The sequence below is a fragment of the Netta rufina genome, assembly GCF_964035555.1.
Source record: "Netta rufina genome assembly, chromosome: 1".
Classification (NCBI taxonomy): domain Eukaryota; kingdom Metazoa; phylum Chordata; class Aves; order Anseriformes; family Anatidae; genus Netta; species Netta rufina.
Window position 1 is genome coordinate 120,402,642 of NC_140123.1, and position 20,672 is coordinate 120,423,313.

At 46.2% G+C, this 20,672-nt stretch overlaps 1 protein-coding gene across 1 annotated transcript in view; it reads left to right on the forward strand.

Moving 5' to 3' along the window:
* Positions 1-17,321: 17,321 nt before the first annotated feature.
* The window catches only part of GAP43 (growth associated protein 43), a gene marked incomplete at both ends in the record, with an annotated part of 52,615 nt that continues 49,264 nt past the window's right edge, over positions 17,322-20,672 (forward strand). Inside the window, one exon of the mRNA XM_084293456.1 lies at positions 17,322-17,351. Within this exon, the coding sequence (XP_084149582.1) occupies positions 17,322-17,351 (30 nt within the window). The remainder of the gene's footprint in view (positions 17,352-20,672) is intronic.

Here is a 20,672-nt window from a genome sequence, read left to right on the forward strand (position 1 = left end):
TGTGCCCACACTGTGTTCTGCCTGCATGGACAAGGGCTCAGTCTACTGGGCAGCAGGACAAGAAGCAGAGGCTGCTTTCCATGGTCTTCACTTTTGTCACTCCAGTCCTGGATGGCCAGGACTTGCTTCTGCTAATCTGAACGCAGCATCTGCTTGTAGGCTGGTGTTCTCCACAACAGTGATTCATGGACCCATCACTTCATGTCATGGCAACCTTAGGAAAAGCTATCAGACTGCCAAGACTGTCACCACACAAGTTTGGAGAGGAGTGCTTGGCACCCTCCTTCACACCTGCTTCTAGCAAGGGGAAGACAATCTGCCTTAAAGTATGTAGAGGCTTCTCTTTCACCAGTGCAGATGAACTCAGTAAGGAGGTGAAGATCGGAGGCAGTCTGGGACTGGTACTGTTTAATATCTTTGTCAATGACATAGACAGTGGGATCGAGTGCACCCTCAGCAAGTTTGCAGATGACACCGAGCTGAGTGCTGCAGGTGATGCAGTAGAGGGAAGGGAAGCCATCCAAAGGGACCTGGATGAGCTTGAGAAGTGGGCCCATGTGAACCTAATAAGGTTCAAAAAGTCCAACTGCAAGGTGCTGCACCTGGGCTGGGGCAATCCCAGACATGAGAACAGACTGGGAGAAGAACTGATTGAGAGAATCCCTGAGGTGAAGAACTTGGGTTTTCTGGTGGATGAAAAGCTTGACACAAGCCAGCAGTGTGCTCTTGCAGCCCAGAAGGCCACCTGCATCCTGGGCTGCATCAACAGAGGAGTGGCCAGTGGGCCAAGGGAGGTGATTTTCCCCCTCTGCTCTGCCCTTGTGAGGCCCAACTTGGAGTACTGCGCCCAGGTCTGGAGCCCCCAGCGCAAGAAAAATGTGGAGCTGTTAGAGCAGGTCCAGAGGAGGGCCACAAAGATGATCAGAGGGTTGGAGCACCTCTCCAATGAAGAATGGCTGAGAGAGCTGGGGATGTTCACCCTGGAGAAGAGAAGGCTTCAGGGAGACAAATGCAAGCAGTACTGCTAGCCATAAAGGATAGCCATTAAACACCTGTGCCACGTTGTGTTACCACATGATGAAACCTTTCCTGTCTCCCATGCTCAAGTAAGATGATAGGCACATATTTACTTGAACAGTTCATCTTCTCCATGCTCATCCCCCACGACAGCTAATTCTGAATTAACTTCTGTCCTGAAACCGTGTTGGTTTCAGTGCTGGTGGAATCTGGCCCCACTACACTTTGACAGCACCTCTACAGCTTGCCTTGGTGGCCATATCTCTGTGCAGAAAAAAACAACAAATCCTCTTTGTAGCATGCACTTTGAGGCAGGTGTATCTAATGCTCCTCCTGTGTGCTCTCGTGTTTATGCACACTGCCAGGGTTGCCAGCTCACAGCACCTTTTTGTGCTTCTCATTACATTTACTACTTTTCCTTACAGCCTGAACTCCTGTAGTCAGGCAGCTGAATGAAAATGCTGGCTGTCATTTAAGAAAGGATGCAAATTTGGTTGTGGTTGTGGAGGAAGCCTGTAAATGTAGTGCTGTAATTTATCAAAAAAAAAAAAAAAAAAAGAGTGAAGACATGTTTCCATGTTTAAGTGCTTGGTTTCTTAGTCAACTTATTAATTTGGGAGGAGGGAGGTTATACAGCTCAGGTTTTTGACTATCCAAGGTGGATTTAGACATACCTTTGTGTATACATGTGCCTTTTCAGCTGCATATATAAAAATACGCATGCATCTGGGTGTAGAGATGCATATGTACACCCCCACCTGCCAACTGCACCCATCCCTTTCTCGCAGAAATCTTCACTCCCACTCTGCCTTTCTTCCCCGTTTCCCTTTCTGCAGCTTCTGTCCACCACCCTTCCCTCAGTTATGGAATCTCCACTGCTGCTTTTATCGAGTAACCTTCTCCCCCGCTCTCCCTCCCTCCTCTCCTCCTTCACTCCAGGAAAGCTCTTTCTGATTCTCTTTTCACTGATGTCTGGCGTTCGTACCTCTGTAGACAGAGAATGGCAGGAAGACAGTGACGTGAGCAGACAGAATAACCGGGGAATAAAAAGGAGTTGGTTGAGAATCTGTAATTAGAAGCCCAATTTCCATTTCCTTCTCAGGCACTTTTAAAATCCCTTTCAGGGGTTTCTTGACTGTCTGAAAATTGAATGTCATTGAGATTTTTTTTTTCTTCTTCTTCTTCTTTTTTTTTTTTTTTTTTTTTTTTTGCATCCTCTTGTTTCCTTGGCAACAAGTTGGTGATGCAGGAGCTAGAAATGTGCTGTGTCTCCGTGGAGATGTTGGCGTGGGTGTGCCATGGTGACATCCACGATGGACGCACAGCTCTACCAATCCTACCCCACCCCTTGCAATAAGCACAATAGGCCCAACCTCGGAGGTGACGCTTTTATTTTTAGCTTGATAGGTGTTAATCTGCTCTCTTCTCTTTGCACATACACCACGACAATGGGTCGTAAGATCCAGACACCTCATTAGTTACATCAGCACAAATTGACTGACTCGGGGAAGGCTTTTAGGGCCAAATCCTCAGCTTTTAACTCAGGAACTTTTAAACTTGGAAGAAAATATTCTCCTTTCTTGGAGGGGTACTTGTTGCAATGACTTAAGTCTTTCCCCTTCTATTAGAGAAGAAAGAGTTCCCAGTCGTTCCTAAATAGGACTGTGAATCAGAGCTCCTATGTTTCATTTTATTCTAAATTAAGTCATTTCTCTCTTTCGTACCTCAAGGGCTGCTCATTTTGAATGCGAAAATGCTGTTATTGCTCTTGGCCTGGGGCATGGGAGATTAAATTTTATTGAGATGCTTAGTGGGGAGGTTCCAAGGCATCTAACTTGTAGGCTCCCATAGGACATAAATTTCTCCTCCAAAGAGTCTTTTACTCAGATTAGCCCTTGTTTGGATCTGCACACCAGCAAGAAGGTAGCCTGTAGGACTGTCCATAAAGCAATAGTAAGACTTTCTAGGTTAGACCTCCCCAAACACCCCAGCACAATGCCCTCTCTCTCTCTTGTCCCCCCACACTCAATATCTTGAAAATATTTGTTCTTGTTGTGCATACAGCTGTTCAGCCTTGCTCTGTATTCTGCATTCATCAGCATTCTGGCTGCAAGCCAAGACCCAAACTCTCCTTTAAAGTAGCTCTTGATACATACAATAGCAGGGTAAGGGCTAGCCACGGTCTCGTCGAGCATCCAGAGGTCCTAAAGCCTTTTTTTGTTTCTTAGGAGGTTTTATGACATCACACCAAAACTGTGATGTCAACAAGGAACCCTCTGGGTAGGCTTTTGAGAGGTTGCTAAGGATCTTCTTACTGCCAAATGACTGTAACTTCATCCCAATGGGATTTGCAATAGGGCTCATCCATGCAGCAATAAAGCCAAGTATCAAATTCTTCTTGCCAGAAAGACCAATTAAAGGATTAAATGTGAAAAGCTGAAACCCGTAACATCCATGGTGACAGGGTTTTCTTTTCTTTTTTAGACTGTAATCATCTTTGTAGCATATTGTTCTGGGATCAGCACCCTTGGGGATACATTAGTACGGCGATTGACGGAAAGAAGCTGGAGAGGGAAACCAAAGTGAACCCAGCCAAGGCAAGATAAGCTTCTCAGCCATGCTGGCAGATTTCTTTTGCCTTCTTCCCTACACTCCTTCAGCGATTCAGGCACAGACCGAGTTTATTCAGCTTCCAAGATGGCAAGGTGCGTGTTCAAAAGGTGTTTTATTGTGTGGAGCCAGAGGAAACATGAGGAACAATCAGATACCAGCAGCACATTAAGATGTGTCATTGACACATTATGTCAATGAGAAGAAGTGAATCCAGGTTCTGTTTTTAGGGACGTTATGTTCTAAGGCAGCCACATAAATCTGACTCAAATGCCTTGCTTGTTGAAGCTGAATCCAGTTTATTCCTGACTGCCACTGAAATCCAGGTCCGCTTTTTCTTTTTATTTGCACTTGTATTAACAAAAGAAAGGAGCTGACACATCTGTCTAGCTGCAGCAGTATGCTTGCCATTGTACCTAATGTTGTCTAAAGGAGGTCTCCTGCCTCAGGGAAGTAGGAGCCCGTAGGCCTGATATGGTAAGATGCAGAGCACCTTTCAAGACACACTTCTGCTGACTTTGGTGGGGAAAAAGTCTGCATGCTGACTGGAAGGGGAGGTGACATAGCAGTGCCTTAGCTTAAAAGACAGTGTATGATGCAATTAACAGCGAAGACAGCAGTAAAGGTAGGTTGTTGGAAGACTCAGCAGAAGGAATGTGTCTAAAATCATGTGTCTAAACTAGATAGAGAGCAAGATGCGTGAGGGACCTTGCTCAACAATGTAGACAAAACCATTTAATGGGATTTTTTTTTTTTTGTTGTGTGTCTACATGCACTTAACAAAGTACTTGCTCTCTGCAGAAAGTTTTTCTCAAAACATTGCCATTTTTGTTGTTGTTGTTGTTTGTTTGTTTGTTTGCTTTGTTTCTCAGCCTAAGAATTGTGCAATTCTTCCAATTTTGCAGGAAGAGTTAAGATTTTCTCTAAAAAAAAAACCTACCTCTTCCTTCTCCCCTTCCTTCCTTCTTGTCTTCCAAGTCTGGAGCTGTGGGAATGAATACTACTCTTGTTGGGAACATTGATAGCTCAGGTTCCTCTCCATTTTGGACAGTCACAGAGAAATCCCATATCAGCTTTGCTCATACCCAAGAGCAATAGCTTTCTCCACATCATTTGAAAAACATATACAACGTAAAACAAAGCTCAGATTCTTCTGGCACTTTCTTTTGCTGTCTACTTCTTGCATTTCTTAGTACGGTTTTGTCGAAGGTGCTGTACACACAGAATACACAAGAATCCTCACCCTATCTCTTGCCCCCAGGAGATTAGACTAGCACGCACCAAGTATGTGATTGCTTTTGATTTCTCTTCCCTTCCTCTCCTTCTCCCTGAGTGAGATTCAGCAGCTTCTGCAATATGACAAGTTCCTGTCAGCTGTCAGGGCACTAAAATAAACCTTTATCTCGTCTCCACAGCCCTGAATGACAGGGCTGGCAATAGGTGCACCACAGCCAAGCAGCCATTTCTCCCATATGCTCTTTCAACCTCACTGCATGCTAGCACAGCAATCTGTAGCCTGGCAAATTTGCTGTTTTTCCTTGCAAGACCTACAAAAGGAGGCAGCCCTGGTTCATATTTCTTGCCATTGCAGTGTCTTATTACACTGGGTTATAAGATTTCTTTTGCCTTCTTTCTCCAGCATTGGGTGAGAGTCCGAGCCAGAATGCCAGTCCAATGTTGGAGAATGAAAATCCTGCTAATTCTCCTAAATTAGAATTGGCTGCAAAAATGGCCTTGGGGCACACATTGTAAATTGAGTTGAAACCATGCAGTTGGAGGGAACAAAAAATTGCCTTTCTTTAGGGAGAGGAGACATTACATATTCACACTTCAAGCATGCGTACCGTTGCCAACTAATCCTTATTCCACAAGGCTAATTTCGAAATACCATTTATATGGCATGGCTTGCTAGGGAGGGCACTGATGAATCAGTTAGCTGCCCTTTATAATAAACCCTGCACAACTGCTTCCTGTGTTGCTCTTTTCTACTGCCTTGCCTTCCAGTCAACTCTGTGCCACATGCTCCTTACTCAAAGGGCACCTGTTGAATAACCGTGCGGCATGGGCTATAAATAAGGGGAAGCACAAATACACTGTGCAGTTCAAGCTACTATTTTTCTATGGTCTCATTACAGGAATATGGGGATTTTGCTGAATGGCTGTGCTGATGTTTGATGAGGAACAGTAAGCCTGTAATTCACTCGTATGGCTGTGCAACTGCTTCCTGCTAAGTGGGAAAGCCTGGACGAAGGCTGTTAGCCCTAATACTGCTGCAGCTCAAAGCAGTCCTTTGCACCACAGGCATCGCAGATGCCGTTGGTTAAATGCACTGTACAACGCAGCATTTGCTTAAATATTGCTGCCCAGTAACAGTTGGGAAGTCCATAAATTGAAGAAGAAATATGTTTGCAGCCAGCTGCTGTAAGAATAGGTTCTGATTGGTCTGAAATGCTGTGTTGATTTGGAAACCTACTGATGGAGCAAGCTATATTAAAATTGCACTGCATTAGCAAAGATACCTACCCAACATGCTGGTTGTTCTGTTGGGTCATAATGTCGGTCTGTCCCTGTCATGAGGACTCTTAGCTCACTATCTCAACCCAGATGACTTTGTTTGATAAAGAGACAGAAGCTACAACAACAGTCCGATCTCCAGAAATTTGTCTCTTGGGTAGAAGGCAGAGGGGGTTTCAAATTAGTGAAAGAAAGGCAGGGAAATGGGCATTACTGTCTATTTGGCAGCTAGAGGGTCACCATCCTTGGGTAGACCAAAGGTCCATCTAGTCCACTCTCTTTATTCAGAGGCCAACAACTGGGCTGGAGGGTAGTAAGAGAAGAAACAGCAAAGATGCTTCCCTCAAATATGCTTCCAGCCTCCAACAGTTTGCAGATGTCATGCTTTCTGAGGTAGAGAGTGCCTAATAAACAGACTCTCATCTCTAAAAGAGCCATGGCAATTTTGTTTCTTGCATTATGGCTAGGTCAGAGAAGATTATTAAGGGCTACAGGGGTCAAATGAAGGGACTGCATTGGTTCAAGGCAATGGCTGTGACAGGGAGAGTTTACAAGGGGGTGTAGTAGAGAGGAAAGATAAGAACATGGGGTAGATTAGGGGATACTGTATGAAAAGGTGTCATAGAATAAGAGAAAGGGTTCTGCCTCACCAGACTTGAAAAGGATCATATTTGAGACATTTTAAACAGTATCTTCATCACGTACAGTAATTACCTTAACCATGGATATATTCAGCAGTGACTAATCATAAAGATGAACTATGATGTATCTCAATGGGACTTAAAGAAAGATGGATGAGGAATTTTATTCTCATTTAGGAATGTGGTAATTTGGAACTGAAGTAAATTTATCAAGGTTCCAAATTGTGTTAGGAGCAGTAAATATCCCACTGCAGTTAAAAACAGATACGGAACTATTTGAAATCATGAAAGAAAGGAGCGAGTGCTTTCTAAACATTGTGCAGCAAATGATAATAGATTTTAAATAATATGAACTCTGGGCTGCGCCTCAGAAAAATGGATAATGCTGTTGCCTGTGCTTAAGTGTATACACATTGAGAAAGGGTTGTTTGTTGCTCGGCTTTATATATTTCCTCATTCTTTTCTAAAGTCTATGAAAACATTCATTTGTTTCAGGAGGAGGTGTTGCTTTACCTGAAGCTTTACTTCAGTTTGTTAGGTCATTAACTTTTACAGAACTGAGATGTTGATGGAAAAAATGCAATGAGTGTTGATTTCAGAACAAAGCAACAAATCCTCCTAGGTCCTTAATGGGATGACAGAGGAGATAAAGAAATATGCTCAACATCAAGAATGGTTTAAGTGTATTGGGTTCACTAAGATGTTGCAAAGAAATTAAAAAAAAGAAAAAATGGAGAGGAAGTGGTTCTGTATCCAAATTTGAAAAAGGCAGCCAAACTGATGTTTATCAAAGCTTTTTATTTATTTATTTATCTATTTTGGCAGTTTGAGGAGTCCTATCTTTGATCCTTCTCTAGAATTAATACCCAAGTAGAATTAATAAGGTTCTGAGAAATACAAAATTCACAGCAGATCCAATAACTTCCAGCAAATGAAAAGTAGAATACCAGCAAATAATAATAATAAAAAAGACATGAGATTATGACTAGCATGCATGCATAAATTTTACAAAAACACATGGTTGCGTTGGATATAATTAAACAATTTTAATAACTTCAATAAAGTTATTAACCCATGGCAATTTTCCATTTGCAGTTCAAAAAAACCCCTACAGAGTAGAATCTCAATCCCTCTTAACATCACAGGAGAGGGCAGAAAGGTTTACCATTTCCTATGTTTCTTTTATAATGCCTTTGCAGAAACTGTTGTGAAATTCTCAGGCTTAGGTGAAATGACACGTCCTGCACAAACGTCTTTGATATGTAGATGAACTTACTGCTACTGAGACGGACAGGAAGTATTGTACAATAGAAAGTTGAAGGAAGTGACAGAAAAGACAGGATTTAAGATCAGTTTTAAGATAACGAAGGTGAAACTAATGATTCCTAGACTTTTTATTTGGAGAGGAATGGAGTTGTAGTCTAATGCTGAGCATGACTTAAGTTTTCAAATTACAAAACCATCCTCTAATTTTCCTGGGATGTGAGACGAGTGTACTTACACAGAAAGGGCCCATAGATGTCCTGGGAAATAAAGAGGCAAATTTTGGGTCGCTGAGGTTGAGCAGTGTGTGAAGAAGATCTAATAAGAGACTGCAGGAGTTTGGCGAGATGGTAAAAAGATAGATGCAGCTATGTCCTAACATTTTCAGTAGGCACAGTGTGATCAAGATTAAGTCAGACACGGTAGCTAAACAACCCTTGGTAGACCATTTTACTCCTTGGATGACTAAACATATAAAGGAGGCATCATTCACCAAAGATCTAAGAATTAATAACCTTCGCTGGCTTTCAAGCAACAATGCGAAATGAGCAATGCATTTCAGCAGCTTCCCTTTCTCTGTTGGGTTCAGTTTTAGCCTATTAATTCCCAGTGGTTGCAGGAATGTTGGAAGGCCTTGAGGGCATCACAGTGCCTCAAGCCATGTCTTGGTATCTGTTGAGCTTAATGCAAGAATGAAAATGACCATGTTGCCCTCCCTTCAATGCTGGTGGCTAACAGCTATGCAAGGGGGTCTGGAGTGTGTTGTGTAATATGGAGATTACCTGACACTGCCTGGTTGTACCTCTTTGTGCTTGGTGTTGCCTGAGGTGTTTTGAGCCTTTTTTTTAAGGCTTTTATCCTCAAGAAGGAGATCAGTGACATTTAAAGGTTTAGGCGGAACTCAAGGCTGTTTTTGAAGAGAAGGTCCATGCCAGTCTTATCTTTGTGCTGTAGCTAACTTTGAGAAAGCTGGATATACAAATGTTGATTTCCTACCATTTCGAAGACTTACTTCAGTTTTAGAAAGCAGCCAGAGAAATTGCAGGCAAAAAACTTTGCTGAGGAAACATGGATCCCTGACTTAGAAAGAACTCTAAAAATGAGGAAGCTCGGAATTACAGTTCCCGAAGCAGCTGAAATTGTATTCTCTTGTATCTGTTCTTAACAATAGAACCTTTCAATATATGATCATACGATACAGGTAAGATTGTCAAACTCTCCATCATTTACTATGGAACATTGTTCATACTTGAGCAAAGCTTTCATAACAAACAGAGAATGAACTCTTTCCTCCTCTTTGGCTGAATAAATTAAGGTAACAAGGCAGAATTACCCTTCACATTTTGCAGCATACAATATTAAAATAAATTTTATTTTTACCCCGCTGAGATGAACACTCATGAAAAGACCATCAAGATCAACATACTTGTCTTCCCTGGTGTAGGCACTGGGTGAATGCTTGTTTCCTCCTTTCTGCCTCGAGCTGAAGGAGACCTTTCCACCTCCATTGAGTACTGTATCTCCTGTGCTATTTCCTGAGTGGGCACAAAAATCCCTGCTCACTTGACTGCAGGTCCTTGTCACCTCCTTTTCTCCTTCCCACTACCTTCTTCAGGCTTACGTTTCCCTTTCTCAGGCCTCTGCTCATGTCGAGTTGTGCCTCACCTACTGTAAGGAGGGTGCTGGCAGTTCTGGATGGCAGCTTACACCAGGAGGGTGGGAAAAGCTGGGTGAACGGTGAGTGCAGGTTGTAGGGCAAAGGGGTGAAGCAGGAGTGAAACGGGACTAGCTCCTCTAGCAAGTCACAGTTCTAGGCATGCGTTGTGCCACCGATGTTGTATAACACAGCTCTGTCAGGTAGTGAGGGGGACTGTGTAGCTGCCTGGAGAGATGAAGCTGCCTCCCTCCAGAAACCTTCTGTTTCTCCTTGCCACCAGAATCACTTGGGGAAGGAGCTAATCCCCCAGATTTACGCAGTCAGAAAATTCGCTGTTATGCTTGGAGCTGCTTCTAAACCTCCAGAAAAAAATGCTCCAGAAACACAGCTCTGTATCCTGTGGAGCTGAGCTAAAACAGGGCCTTTCCCTGCGACGCGGCTTCCATCCACGGGGCAGCAGGTTTGGATTCCCGCCTGCACAGTCCTGGACTCTTAATAAATTTCCATCTGTGTTTCCTGCCCTCCGGGGTGAATTCTTTTGGCTAACAGTGGGGTCTTGGAAAGCAAATAATAATTGCTATAGCAGGGCACTACTGTGAAGGCTGGGCACAACGTAACTGTGAGCGTAGGAGAACTCTTTTTTTTCATGCGGCCACACACCAAAGCAGAGCTCTGATGCCACTGGAGTGAGGTGATGAGGATGCTGAGCTGTGGGAATCTTAACTGTGAATTTCCATTCTCTGATGCGGATCATTTTATTGACCAAACTGAGCACTTTCTACCCTGTAAGACCATTGCAGTATCTGCATTGCAAACCTGCAATTAATATAGGTCTGATGCTGGATTGCATCAAAAATCCTGTGGGTCTACCTGCCAGTTCTAGCAGGACTCTGCTTAAAGGGAACTGTAATAAAATTTGGCTATGGTGTGACCAAACTACAGACCAATTGTCTGTGCAAGTGCTTTGCATTTTGGACTGGGGAGCTCTTCCACTGTAGTTGGATACAGTGAGGTTTGCATTGCAGATATTGCTACAAGGGAACAAACCCCCTGCATATGCCATGCCTGCTGGATAAACTGAAGGACGTGGACTTTCCTCTTGTGTCCAACCTAAACGAAGTCAAGGCAAGGGGAGCTGCTTTTTGAACCCTTAAAGTGGGTGTTAAAAATGCTTCAGTCTTTATTTCCAACAGAGATGCAGTTATTTTACTCATGTGGATGTTTACAGTCTCCCTGCCCATTTCATTCTGAATTTTCGCTGTTCTACCTCCCTCGTGTACAGCTCTGGACAAATGAAGGTATCCTGTCAGTTTGCTCCACCACCTCACACTCACACAATGCAAACACACCTCTACCAACCCTACCTGTGTTTTGTGGACACTGCTGCTGTGATCCCGGTTGGCGCATGGCCTGGTGACCTTATATATGCCTGTGATAGAAGCTTGGCCACAATGAGAAATTCTTAATGCCATTTCCTAAAGGTCTGAAGGCCAGGGCAGATCTGATTTGCTGGATGTTCTTCATTCCTGGAAACATCACCCACAGTAGCTGCTGCAGTATCATGTAGGAGCATGCATGTCATGGCTTCTTTAGCCTTTCTTTACCCCTTTTCCCGTCTGCAGCAGGGGTACTCCGTGTACTTCCCTGCATGCAGACTGGTTCTGCTCAACTCAATTGTTTTGCTAGAGAGAAGCAAGAATATGACCAGCTGCAGGGACAGGAAGGAAGGAGGATGAACCTGTCCCTGCCACCCACCTTCCTAGTGCTGGAGCAGCCAGGTCATCATCCCCACTCTGGCTTGAAGGAGGGGTGGTGCAGGCAGGTGCAGAGCTGAGGCAGATGTTCCAAAGAAGGCTCAGGAAATTGTGACACACTATGACACTGTCGTGTCATCATGCTGGTATCACCGGGCAGCTCCCACATTCAGCAGTGGGGTGTTAAAGGAATGGCAATGTATCAGTGAAGAAGCCAGGAGAGTGAAACAGCACTGGGATGGACTTCTCTACTCTTTTCATGCTCTGAAGAGAGCAGGACTCGCACCTCAGCATCTGTCTCTGTCCTCATCCCATCACACCCATCGCTGTAAGGTGACCAGCCCAGATGCTGACAGCTGCTTAGCCCTGGCACTGCAGGATTTAGAGTAAATGATGGGGGCAGCCTGAAAAGCAGAGTAAGGTGGGCCACACCGAGCTCCTGGGCACAACTGATTCTCGTCCAAAGCTTGCTTTGTTGGATCTGTGCTACAGCAGGAGGGACTGCTGTGTAGACCCAACAGCAGAGATTGAAGGGTCCCTGGAGAAGAAGGAGGTGGCTTCCTGGGTCATCCTGCCTCGTATTTGGTCTGCCTTGTAAAGTATCACATTCCCCCACGGCAGACTATTGCTACACTGAGGATAATAGCTGATAGGCTGACCGCTCTCGGTGATGACATTTTTCTTTTTGACAGACAAACAGATGAGGTTTCATTTTATGGAAGAGTTATGGTTTCAGCACTCAGACATGCTGGGATTTAACTGTTGTGTTTGTATTTTTGATGAGTCTGAAGCTCAACAATAATTAAGCGTGACCTTGTGGTTATAAAGACCATTGTTTGTGCATGTTAAAATCTTTCCACCCTTGCTCGCACCCAGATATTCCAGTCAGCGTATGCCACACGAGTTAGAGAAAACACGTCTTTTCTAAGAATGACAAAAACAGGGAAATTATTGAGGCCATTTCTTATTATGTTCCCTATTGTAAAGTCAGGTGTCTTCGGTGCTGTGAGCCCAGCTGTGCAGGCATGGGAAGAAAAGAAGAAATCACTGGGAATAAATTCAGAGCATCTGTGCATATTTCTTTGGCTAACACGTTAGCAACAGGTGCTAGTAACGTCCTGTGTGTTCATTGTGGTGCAGGATGAGCAACCAAGCAGTCATGAAACTGAATGAAATATTTCTGTACTGGCATTTTCTGAAGCAGAAAAGCCTTCCAGAGAAGGCTTCAGACCTCAGAAGACGCAGTGCCACGCTGCCATTGTGACTGCTGAAAAGCACGGGCTTAAAGCCGCTTATTACAACCTGTTGCACACAGTCTTAGGTCAACATAAACTAGGCTCTCCTTCCTTATTATTAATAATTCAGGATTAACTCAAATCCAAAAATTGGCCTGAGTAATCCTTGTGCTGAAGACTGTACTCCCCCAAGGAGATTGTGGTATCACAGAACAGTTTATAAATATATCTAAATAAAAATATAATATAATGAATATGTCATAAATCCATATAAATCAGGCTACAACAGGAGTTTGGTCGCAGTGTTACCCTGCACTATTTTGTGTCAATAAGACACAGATGACTGAAAGTGAGCCCAAACGAGACCGGAGTTGGATAGCTACTGAGGATACTAAAAATGCAAGTGGGCCAGCAGTGGGATTTTCAGGAATGCCTATTCAAATGAGGATCCTAAAAAATCTTTATGAAATTGGCTTTTTTCCCTCTAGCATGAAATTTGGCTAACAAAAGGCGAGGCTACCACTATATGTGGAACATATGAATAAGGAGAAAATCCAGTCTATCTCCCAATGAAAGCAAATCCCTCACTTCAGTGCTGTTTTTACTGAGGCTTTAAATATCCCTAGTAACGGGACTTTCACAGTACTTCTCTGGAGAAGACGCCTCTTCAGCTTAGCTTGCTTACCACTGGGACAGCTCTTAGAGGCAAACTATCTTCTTTTTTTTCTTGGTTTTATTTAAGTTCATCTGGCCAGGGGGGTTGGCCTGATTGCAGTCACAGAAGCTGGTTCAAATTAACTGGTTCTCCAAACTAAAAGTGATTATCAGCTCTTCCTCTTGCCCCTAAATTAGCAGCTGAGCCAAAGATGCTTTTTCCTTGGACCAGTAGGGACCTTGAGCTGCTGGTGTAACTTCAGGCACTGCTAAAACTCGTAGCAGAAGTGAGCAGGGAAAAAGCAGTGGTTTGTGTCTCTCAGTTCACACCCTGTGTTGTAACAACCACCAATGTGTCTCATTGCTTTGAAATGTTCTGGACCCTTTTAAATTGAAAACATGGCTTTGAATTAAAGGAGTCATCTTAACAATTACTTTATGTGCACCAAACCCTCCTTCGCAGAGAAGGAACATGCAGCACGCACCAAGCAGTGGGCTATGTATTACTCCAAGTAATTCCTTCCCTTTCTTGAGGCTTGCAGCTTTAGAAAATACCACGCTCCTTCACCTCCTTAGCTGTCATTTAGTCAAGTCTCACAGATGAATCTTTTAAAATCTAGGCGCATTGTTCACCCCCTCCTGCCAGCCCCCTTCCCCAGCGCCCCATTCACGTTGTTCTTTGGCCTGCTCTTCCTTTTGTTTGTGTACATTCAAAAGCCAAGGTCAGAGGGGCCTTCCAGGGCATGTCTGCACTGCACAGAGCAGCGTTATCCAGAAACTCTGAAGGAGTGCTGAATGAGCCAGCGTTGGCAGCACAGTGAAGAGACAAAAGTGTCAGCTGGATGAAAGCGTCCTATCTTGACTTGGTGACATCAAGAAATGGGGATTCACGTCTCTTTCCCTTGAGTTTTGCTTCTGCTGCTCATTAACACCTTGGCTGAAGTGTCTGCCTTTAATTTCTTACTCAAATTCCTCATTCCCTTCAGCCTCTCTTTCACTGCTGCAGACTCATCCTTTCTTCCTTGAGTGTTGCTATCAGATAGTTTACCCTACAGGCTGACGTGATGGCATAGCCAAGATGACAGGACAAGGGATGTTGGGATGTAATTGTCAAAACCATATAGTTGGCTAAAGAATCTAAAGTCCAACTTTTAAAGGTACTTAAAGGGTCCTGATTTGAAAGAAAAGGGGTGTCAGGAACTGAAGTACCCTGGAAATTCGGGTCTCAGCATCTCTCTCTTTTACTTGAGCAGATTAATTCAGAGGGAACTCAGACGTGACTCTGCAGTGGGCTGGCTGCCCACCACCCCTCCACATGCACGGGGAACCCACTGAGGGGTTTTGGCCTATGTGACAAAAGTGGTTTGCAGTAAGCTAGAGCACAGAGTGCCCATGGGGCTGGGCATGAAGAGAGGTGGCTCTGACTCTGGATCTGACTCAAGGTGGTGATAAACCACCCCAGGTGTGTAGAGGAAGGGGGCTGCCCCCAGCTGGCTGTACCAGTGCAGCCATTCTGCTGCCAGCCTGCTCCCTCCCTGGGTGGGTGTCTGGGAAAGGGGGGGGCAGGCAGGCTTTCCTCGCTAGGGCTCCCTACAGCAGGGAGGTTCCCTAAAAAGGCCTCCTCAGTGGGAAGAACATGAGCTTCTCAAACACTCCTGAGGCGTGATTCATCTGACCTAGTTTAGGCTCCTGCTATAGGATGATCTGAATCACACCCGAGAAGTTCCCATTCTTCTTCACTACCACCAAAGGGAGCCCAGGGTGACGCTCTCAGATAGAGCCACGCACGCTTGGCCAGATGAATCCCATCTCCCAGGGGCACACGGAGCACTCATGTGGGTTAGCAAGCGCACACAAGCTCACGACACGCTGACTTTGTTCTGGCGGTGAGCCCCCAGCAACTCCCAAAGCTGGGGCAGGGCCTCCTAAATCCCATGGGCATATTCCAAAATGTCACTGCGCCGCTTCTCAGAGCCTTGGCATGGTGTCGCCAGCGGTGGTGCGTGCCACCAACACCCCTTCCTCCAACCTGATGCCCATTGCTTTCTGCAGATCCACTTACCTGTCTTTTTTTTTTTAATGATTGCATAGTTGGCGTTCTTTCTCTCTGCATGCATTTTCTGAAGCTGAATCTAATTTTCGTTACTTAATCCTGTGGTCTTCTTCGGTGTCAGCTGGTGTTTGCAACTCTTCCCAGTTTAGTATCATCTCTGAATCTCATTACCATGCCATTATTTCCCTTTTCTACACTGCAAAACCAGAGCCAACATTTATACCTGCTTAACCCCAAAAGGCGCTTCCCTTAAACTACACACGGATGTAGATAGCTAGGTAGATTCTCTTTGAAATGCTGTTTACTTTCCTTAAAAAAAAAATAAATATAGGGTGCTGGGAACTGCAGTGATGTCATAGCAACTGAATATGATTATGGAGGAGCCTGCGCTGAGGGGTATTCCAGAAGCTGTATCTATATATGCATTTATCTGTGGAAGGGTGCGTGTCAATATTTGTATTAACAATGGATTTGGATATACTTAATAATAACCCAAGACAATTTTTTTTTCTTCTCTTTTGCGAGCAGGTTAACATTAAGAATAAATTAGAAGCAACTCCAGGGCGTAGCAGAGAAGTTGATGTAGTGACATTAGTACTATGAAAGAGAACAGCATCCGGCTGTGCCTCCCAGACACAGCAAATAAAATAAGCTAAATTTGAATTTTGGTAGATGAAATCCTGAAAATCCAGCAGCCTTTTTATATTTTTAACATGCTCGACAATCTCATGCTTCGGTTTAGACGTCGTCTGGAATATCTTTTTTTTTTTGTGATGACAGATATAGCGATCCTGCTCATATACATTCGGAGAAAACACCGTGCTATAACTTCCAAGACGTGTGCTTGGGGGTGTGCGCGTGCATTAATGCTCACTCAGACCCCGGCATCGCCATGATCTCCCGTGCATGCAGATCCATATATTTTTGTTCCCACACGTGCACAGGGGCGGGCTGCGTGTGTGAACGTGCACATCTCCCTTATAATAACTCGGAGAAATTTGCAGGCTGGGATCAATAGGCGCAGGAATTACTTAGGCAGGGAAATTGAGAGGGGGAATAGAGGAAGGGGAAGGGACGATGGCTGTAGCTTTTGGAGCTCTTCTGAAGCACGGATCTGTAGCAGCAGCAGCATTTTCTGTACCTGGACAAAGTCCACGGGATGGACTTGGGGGACGGGGGAGAAAGTTGTGCTGCAGGACTCGGCCCCGCGGGGTTTGTGCCTGCACATAGGAAGGAGGCAGTGTGTGCATATATGTTGGCGAGTGTGCCAGCGAGGGGGAAGGGGGGGGGGCTTTTAACAGCCATTTTACCATATTTTCCGACTCCCCTTTAGCTCCCACCTACGGCACGTCACCTGGGCATGAAGCACACCGCATGCGGCGGCGAGGACCCCGCTCCCTCTTCTCCCCTCCGCGCCCACCCCATTTCTCCCCCATATAAACCCCACTCCCACCCACCCACCCACCCGCTGCCTCCCCGCCGCAGTGTCCCCCTCTGTACAGTGGGGAAGGCGTTGGGTAATTGGGTCCAGATTGGAGATGTTAATAATTCATGAGGCTGGCAAAGGGACTTTGGGGGGGGGGAAGGAGCAGGCTGGGCTGGGGGTGGGGTGGGGTGGGTTGGGGTGGGGAAGGTGACGAGCTGGGGGGACAATTCTGGGCAGGGTAGGGATTGCGGGAGGGAGGCAGGGAGAGGCGGCGTGTGCATGTGTGGACCTTAGAGCCGCTGCTAACTGCCCTGGTGTGTGTGTGTGTGCGTGAGCGTGTGCGTGTGCGAGAGAGGGAGAGAGAGAGAGAGAGAGAGAGAGGGAGGGAGGGAGGGAGGGAGGGAGTGGAGAGGGTGGGGGGGAGAGATAAGAGAGAGAAGAGGAAAAGGAGAGAGGAGAAGGAAGGAAGAAGAAGGAAGGAAGGGGACAATACGATCATGCTGTGCTGTATGAGAAGAACAAAACAGGTAGAGCTGAAGATTTTTACGTTTCTTTCTGCTAAGAAATCGCCCAGGCTCTCGGGGGGTCCGTGGGGTGCGTGTCTGCCTTGCGTGTGTGAGGGGCTGGGGTAGGGGCAGGGGCAGGGGGGAGGAAATTTCAGCTGCTTTCAGCAGATGTCTCTTTTGCAATTCTTTAGCATCTTGCGACTGAAGGCTCTTTTCACACCCTTCAGCGCGACTGCTTTGCCTTTCCGGGGCTGGCGATGTGGGGAAAGGGGGGTGGCCTACGTCCACATTTGGGGAGCTACCAGGATCCCCCCTCTATTCTTCTTCTTCTTTTAATTGTCAGCAGATGCATTGCCTAGGGTTTTCGGTCCGTGGATCGGAGGGTGTGGATGGGGGGTGGGGGGGCTGGCAGGAAACATGATGATATCTGCCTCTACCTTGGAGATAAAGGAAGCAATTCTTCGTCTTAAGCCGAAAAAGAAAGGATGCCCGGTGAGCCTTGATCCCCGGTCAGAACGCTCCCTATTGCTCACGGCTCCGATGAATGGGGGATGCTTTATGTGCATGTGCTGCGAGGTGGCTCGGAGGACAGGTGCATTCATATTTTTTTGTGTGTGTGTTACAACAAGCTGAGCAGGACTTAACCTGAAGCCTTTTTTTTTTTTTCTTTTTTTTTTTTCTTTTTTTAAACCTCTGGTATAAGGAAAAGTGTAATTAATTAATAACAAAAGCGTGAGCCCGGGGAGGGGAGAGTCACCCTCTTTGCAATACCCTCCATAGTACAACCAGTTAGCCAACTGCACCAGCTGGGAGAGAGACAGAGGACCACGCCTCTGTCAGCTCCCAACTCGGCTGGGATGAGGGAGGCTCGCGGTGTGAACCTGTTGGAAACCAGCTCATTCTCTTTACTGGTACCACCTGGCTTTTCCCGTCACCAAACGGGGACGCTAAGAAGATTTGGGTGGCGGCTAGTTTTCAGTGACAACATTTTCGTGACCAAAACGACAAGGAAATTTAATAATAATAATAATAATAAAAAGCTACATCATTTATCCCCCCCACCCCCACCCCCCGGCTCTTCCCCTTTTTATTTCATGTTAAGTCCAAACCTGCTCCTGCTCGAAAGAGCCCATTTTGGCTGAGCTCCTTGGACTTCCTTGGGAGGATCTGGGATTTATTCAGTCGGAACTTGGAGGCAGGAGCTGGCCCTGGGGATCTTCATAAGGCATTTTGGAAACTTCCCCTAATTATGAATCTGTAGGTAACGACAAAGAGCTTTGGTTCTGGGAACAGAGCTCAACTCAGTGTGAGGTGTGGAACCACAGCGGTTACTTTCTATATGCGTGCATTTCTGTGTCTCTTACAGTAGAGCACTGCAGCACTCGGGAGCAATAGCCTAGCACACTGAATGTAATTAACTCTGGTTACTACAGAGCGTTTAGAGAAAATCCAGGTTAAGGTGTGTTTCTGAATGGAGATCCGTGCGTTATCAAACGAAGGAGCGATTTTGTAGAATAATGGGGAGGGGCAGGCAAGCAGGATGGAAAGGGACCCTGCGTCATCCCGTGTTTTTCCCCATGCAGGTTTCAAATGCTCCACAATTAACCATACGTTCACTAAAATCTGGAGGGAGGGAGGGAGGTGGTGGTGGCTGGGGGGGAGAAACCACGTTGCAGCCAGCCAGCAGAGCACGTTCAGCCGGCAAATACGGGATGAAAAGAGCAGAGGAGGCAAAGGCAGGCAGACGGAGAGGCAGAGTGACAGAGCAGTGGGCGGAGGTGCACAGCAAATTTTGAAATAAAGTAGGTAGCTCTGGGATTCTTCGGAGTCAGAAGACAGCTACTGGGGGAGAGGGGGGTAATTTTGCCCATACCGCCACAGGCTGGGCATTAATTTCCCAATTAATTTCCCGATGTGTCTGCTCTTTACATCTCGCTGCCTCCACTCCTATTGCTCTGTATTTGAGCACGCCTGGCAATGCGTGGCATGCAGGTATCCTGCTCACACGGAGTGCTCTCGCCGCACACTGTACATTAATCCACCGCATGGTACACACCCCTTTGCGCGTGCATGTGCGGCACGCATCCTCGCTCTCCGGCCGCTCGCCTCTGTACTACACATATATGCAGAAGCACACAGGCACTCGTTCGCACATGCTTTCTCATCCCCATGCAGCCATACATCCTGAATGTGCAGATTCTGTGAACGTTTCTGGGCTCAGAGCCCAGCTCCTGCTCCTGTACCTGAATACACACCAAAACTGCCAAACTGGCGATACAGCAGCTCGGTCAGCAATGTGCTGATACATCAGGGGAAGCTTTAAATTGGAGGAGAAAAAGATCTCGGTTTTCAGCTTGTGCTCTTCCTCTGTCCCCACCCAGACCTTTCACAGAAGGAAAAAATAAAAAAAAATAAGGAATAGGTTCTTCATGACAGACAGGAGCTTCCTTCCCAAAATAAAGACAGCTCTCCTCAAATTATTTTTTGGGGGAAGCCCTCAGTGTCCCGCCTTTCTGGCAGTGAAAGAGCAGGATGCTGAAATTACAGGCTTGGGCGTGGAAGAAAGCTTTTCACATCCATGTCTAGGTGTGCCTGTATGTGACTGCCCTCCCACCCCTCGCAGACAGATATGTTCACACGCTTCTACCTTGCGGGTTATTCTTTCTAGTGGGTGCGATGCCAGCGTGAGCAGTGAAGTATCTGGCTGGCTGTGCCCACCCATGAGAGATGTAGATCGCTCGGTGTTGTCATTTCTGCCCGCAGCTGACGGCACCTCTGAATCCGTGCCCACAAAAGATTCAGCTAAAAGGAGGCATACCCGAAAAGGCGATTTCTGAAAATCTGAGGTAAACCTTTGCTGCCAGGAAGGAGGTGCAGCCACAGAGCTGGGCGCTTAGATAGGTGGCTAGGAACGCGGGCGTCGCACGCACCGCACCGCATCCTCGAACAGATGGGCGTTACGGGGGTATGTGCTCAGCACCGGCTCGCATGAGTGATTAAACAATAACCCGCAAGCAGGTTTCCCACTTGTGGGTGCGATGAGGCTCATTCATCACCTGCCGTATCCGATGGCTTCCCTCCTGCTCTGCGTCCCCTGCTCCTCGCCCCAGCGCTGGCGAGCCGGCGGCTGCAAAGGTTTAAACCTGCCACACCCAGCGAGGCGAAGGAGGGAGGGGGGGGAGAGGCAGTCTGCATTGCTTTCCCCTTCCACGCGAGCAGCATGAATAAACAGGGCTGTACCTCTAAAAGATGCGGCTTAATGCAATCGGAGAAGGAGGAGGCATTAGGGAAGTGTTTTCAGCGATCGCAGCCAGCCGGCGAGGTGTCTTGTCGCTTCAAGAA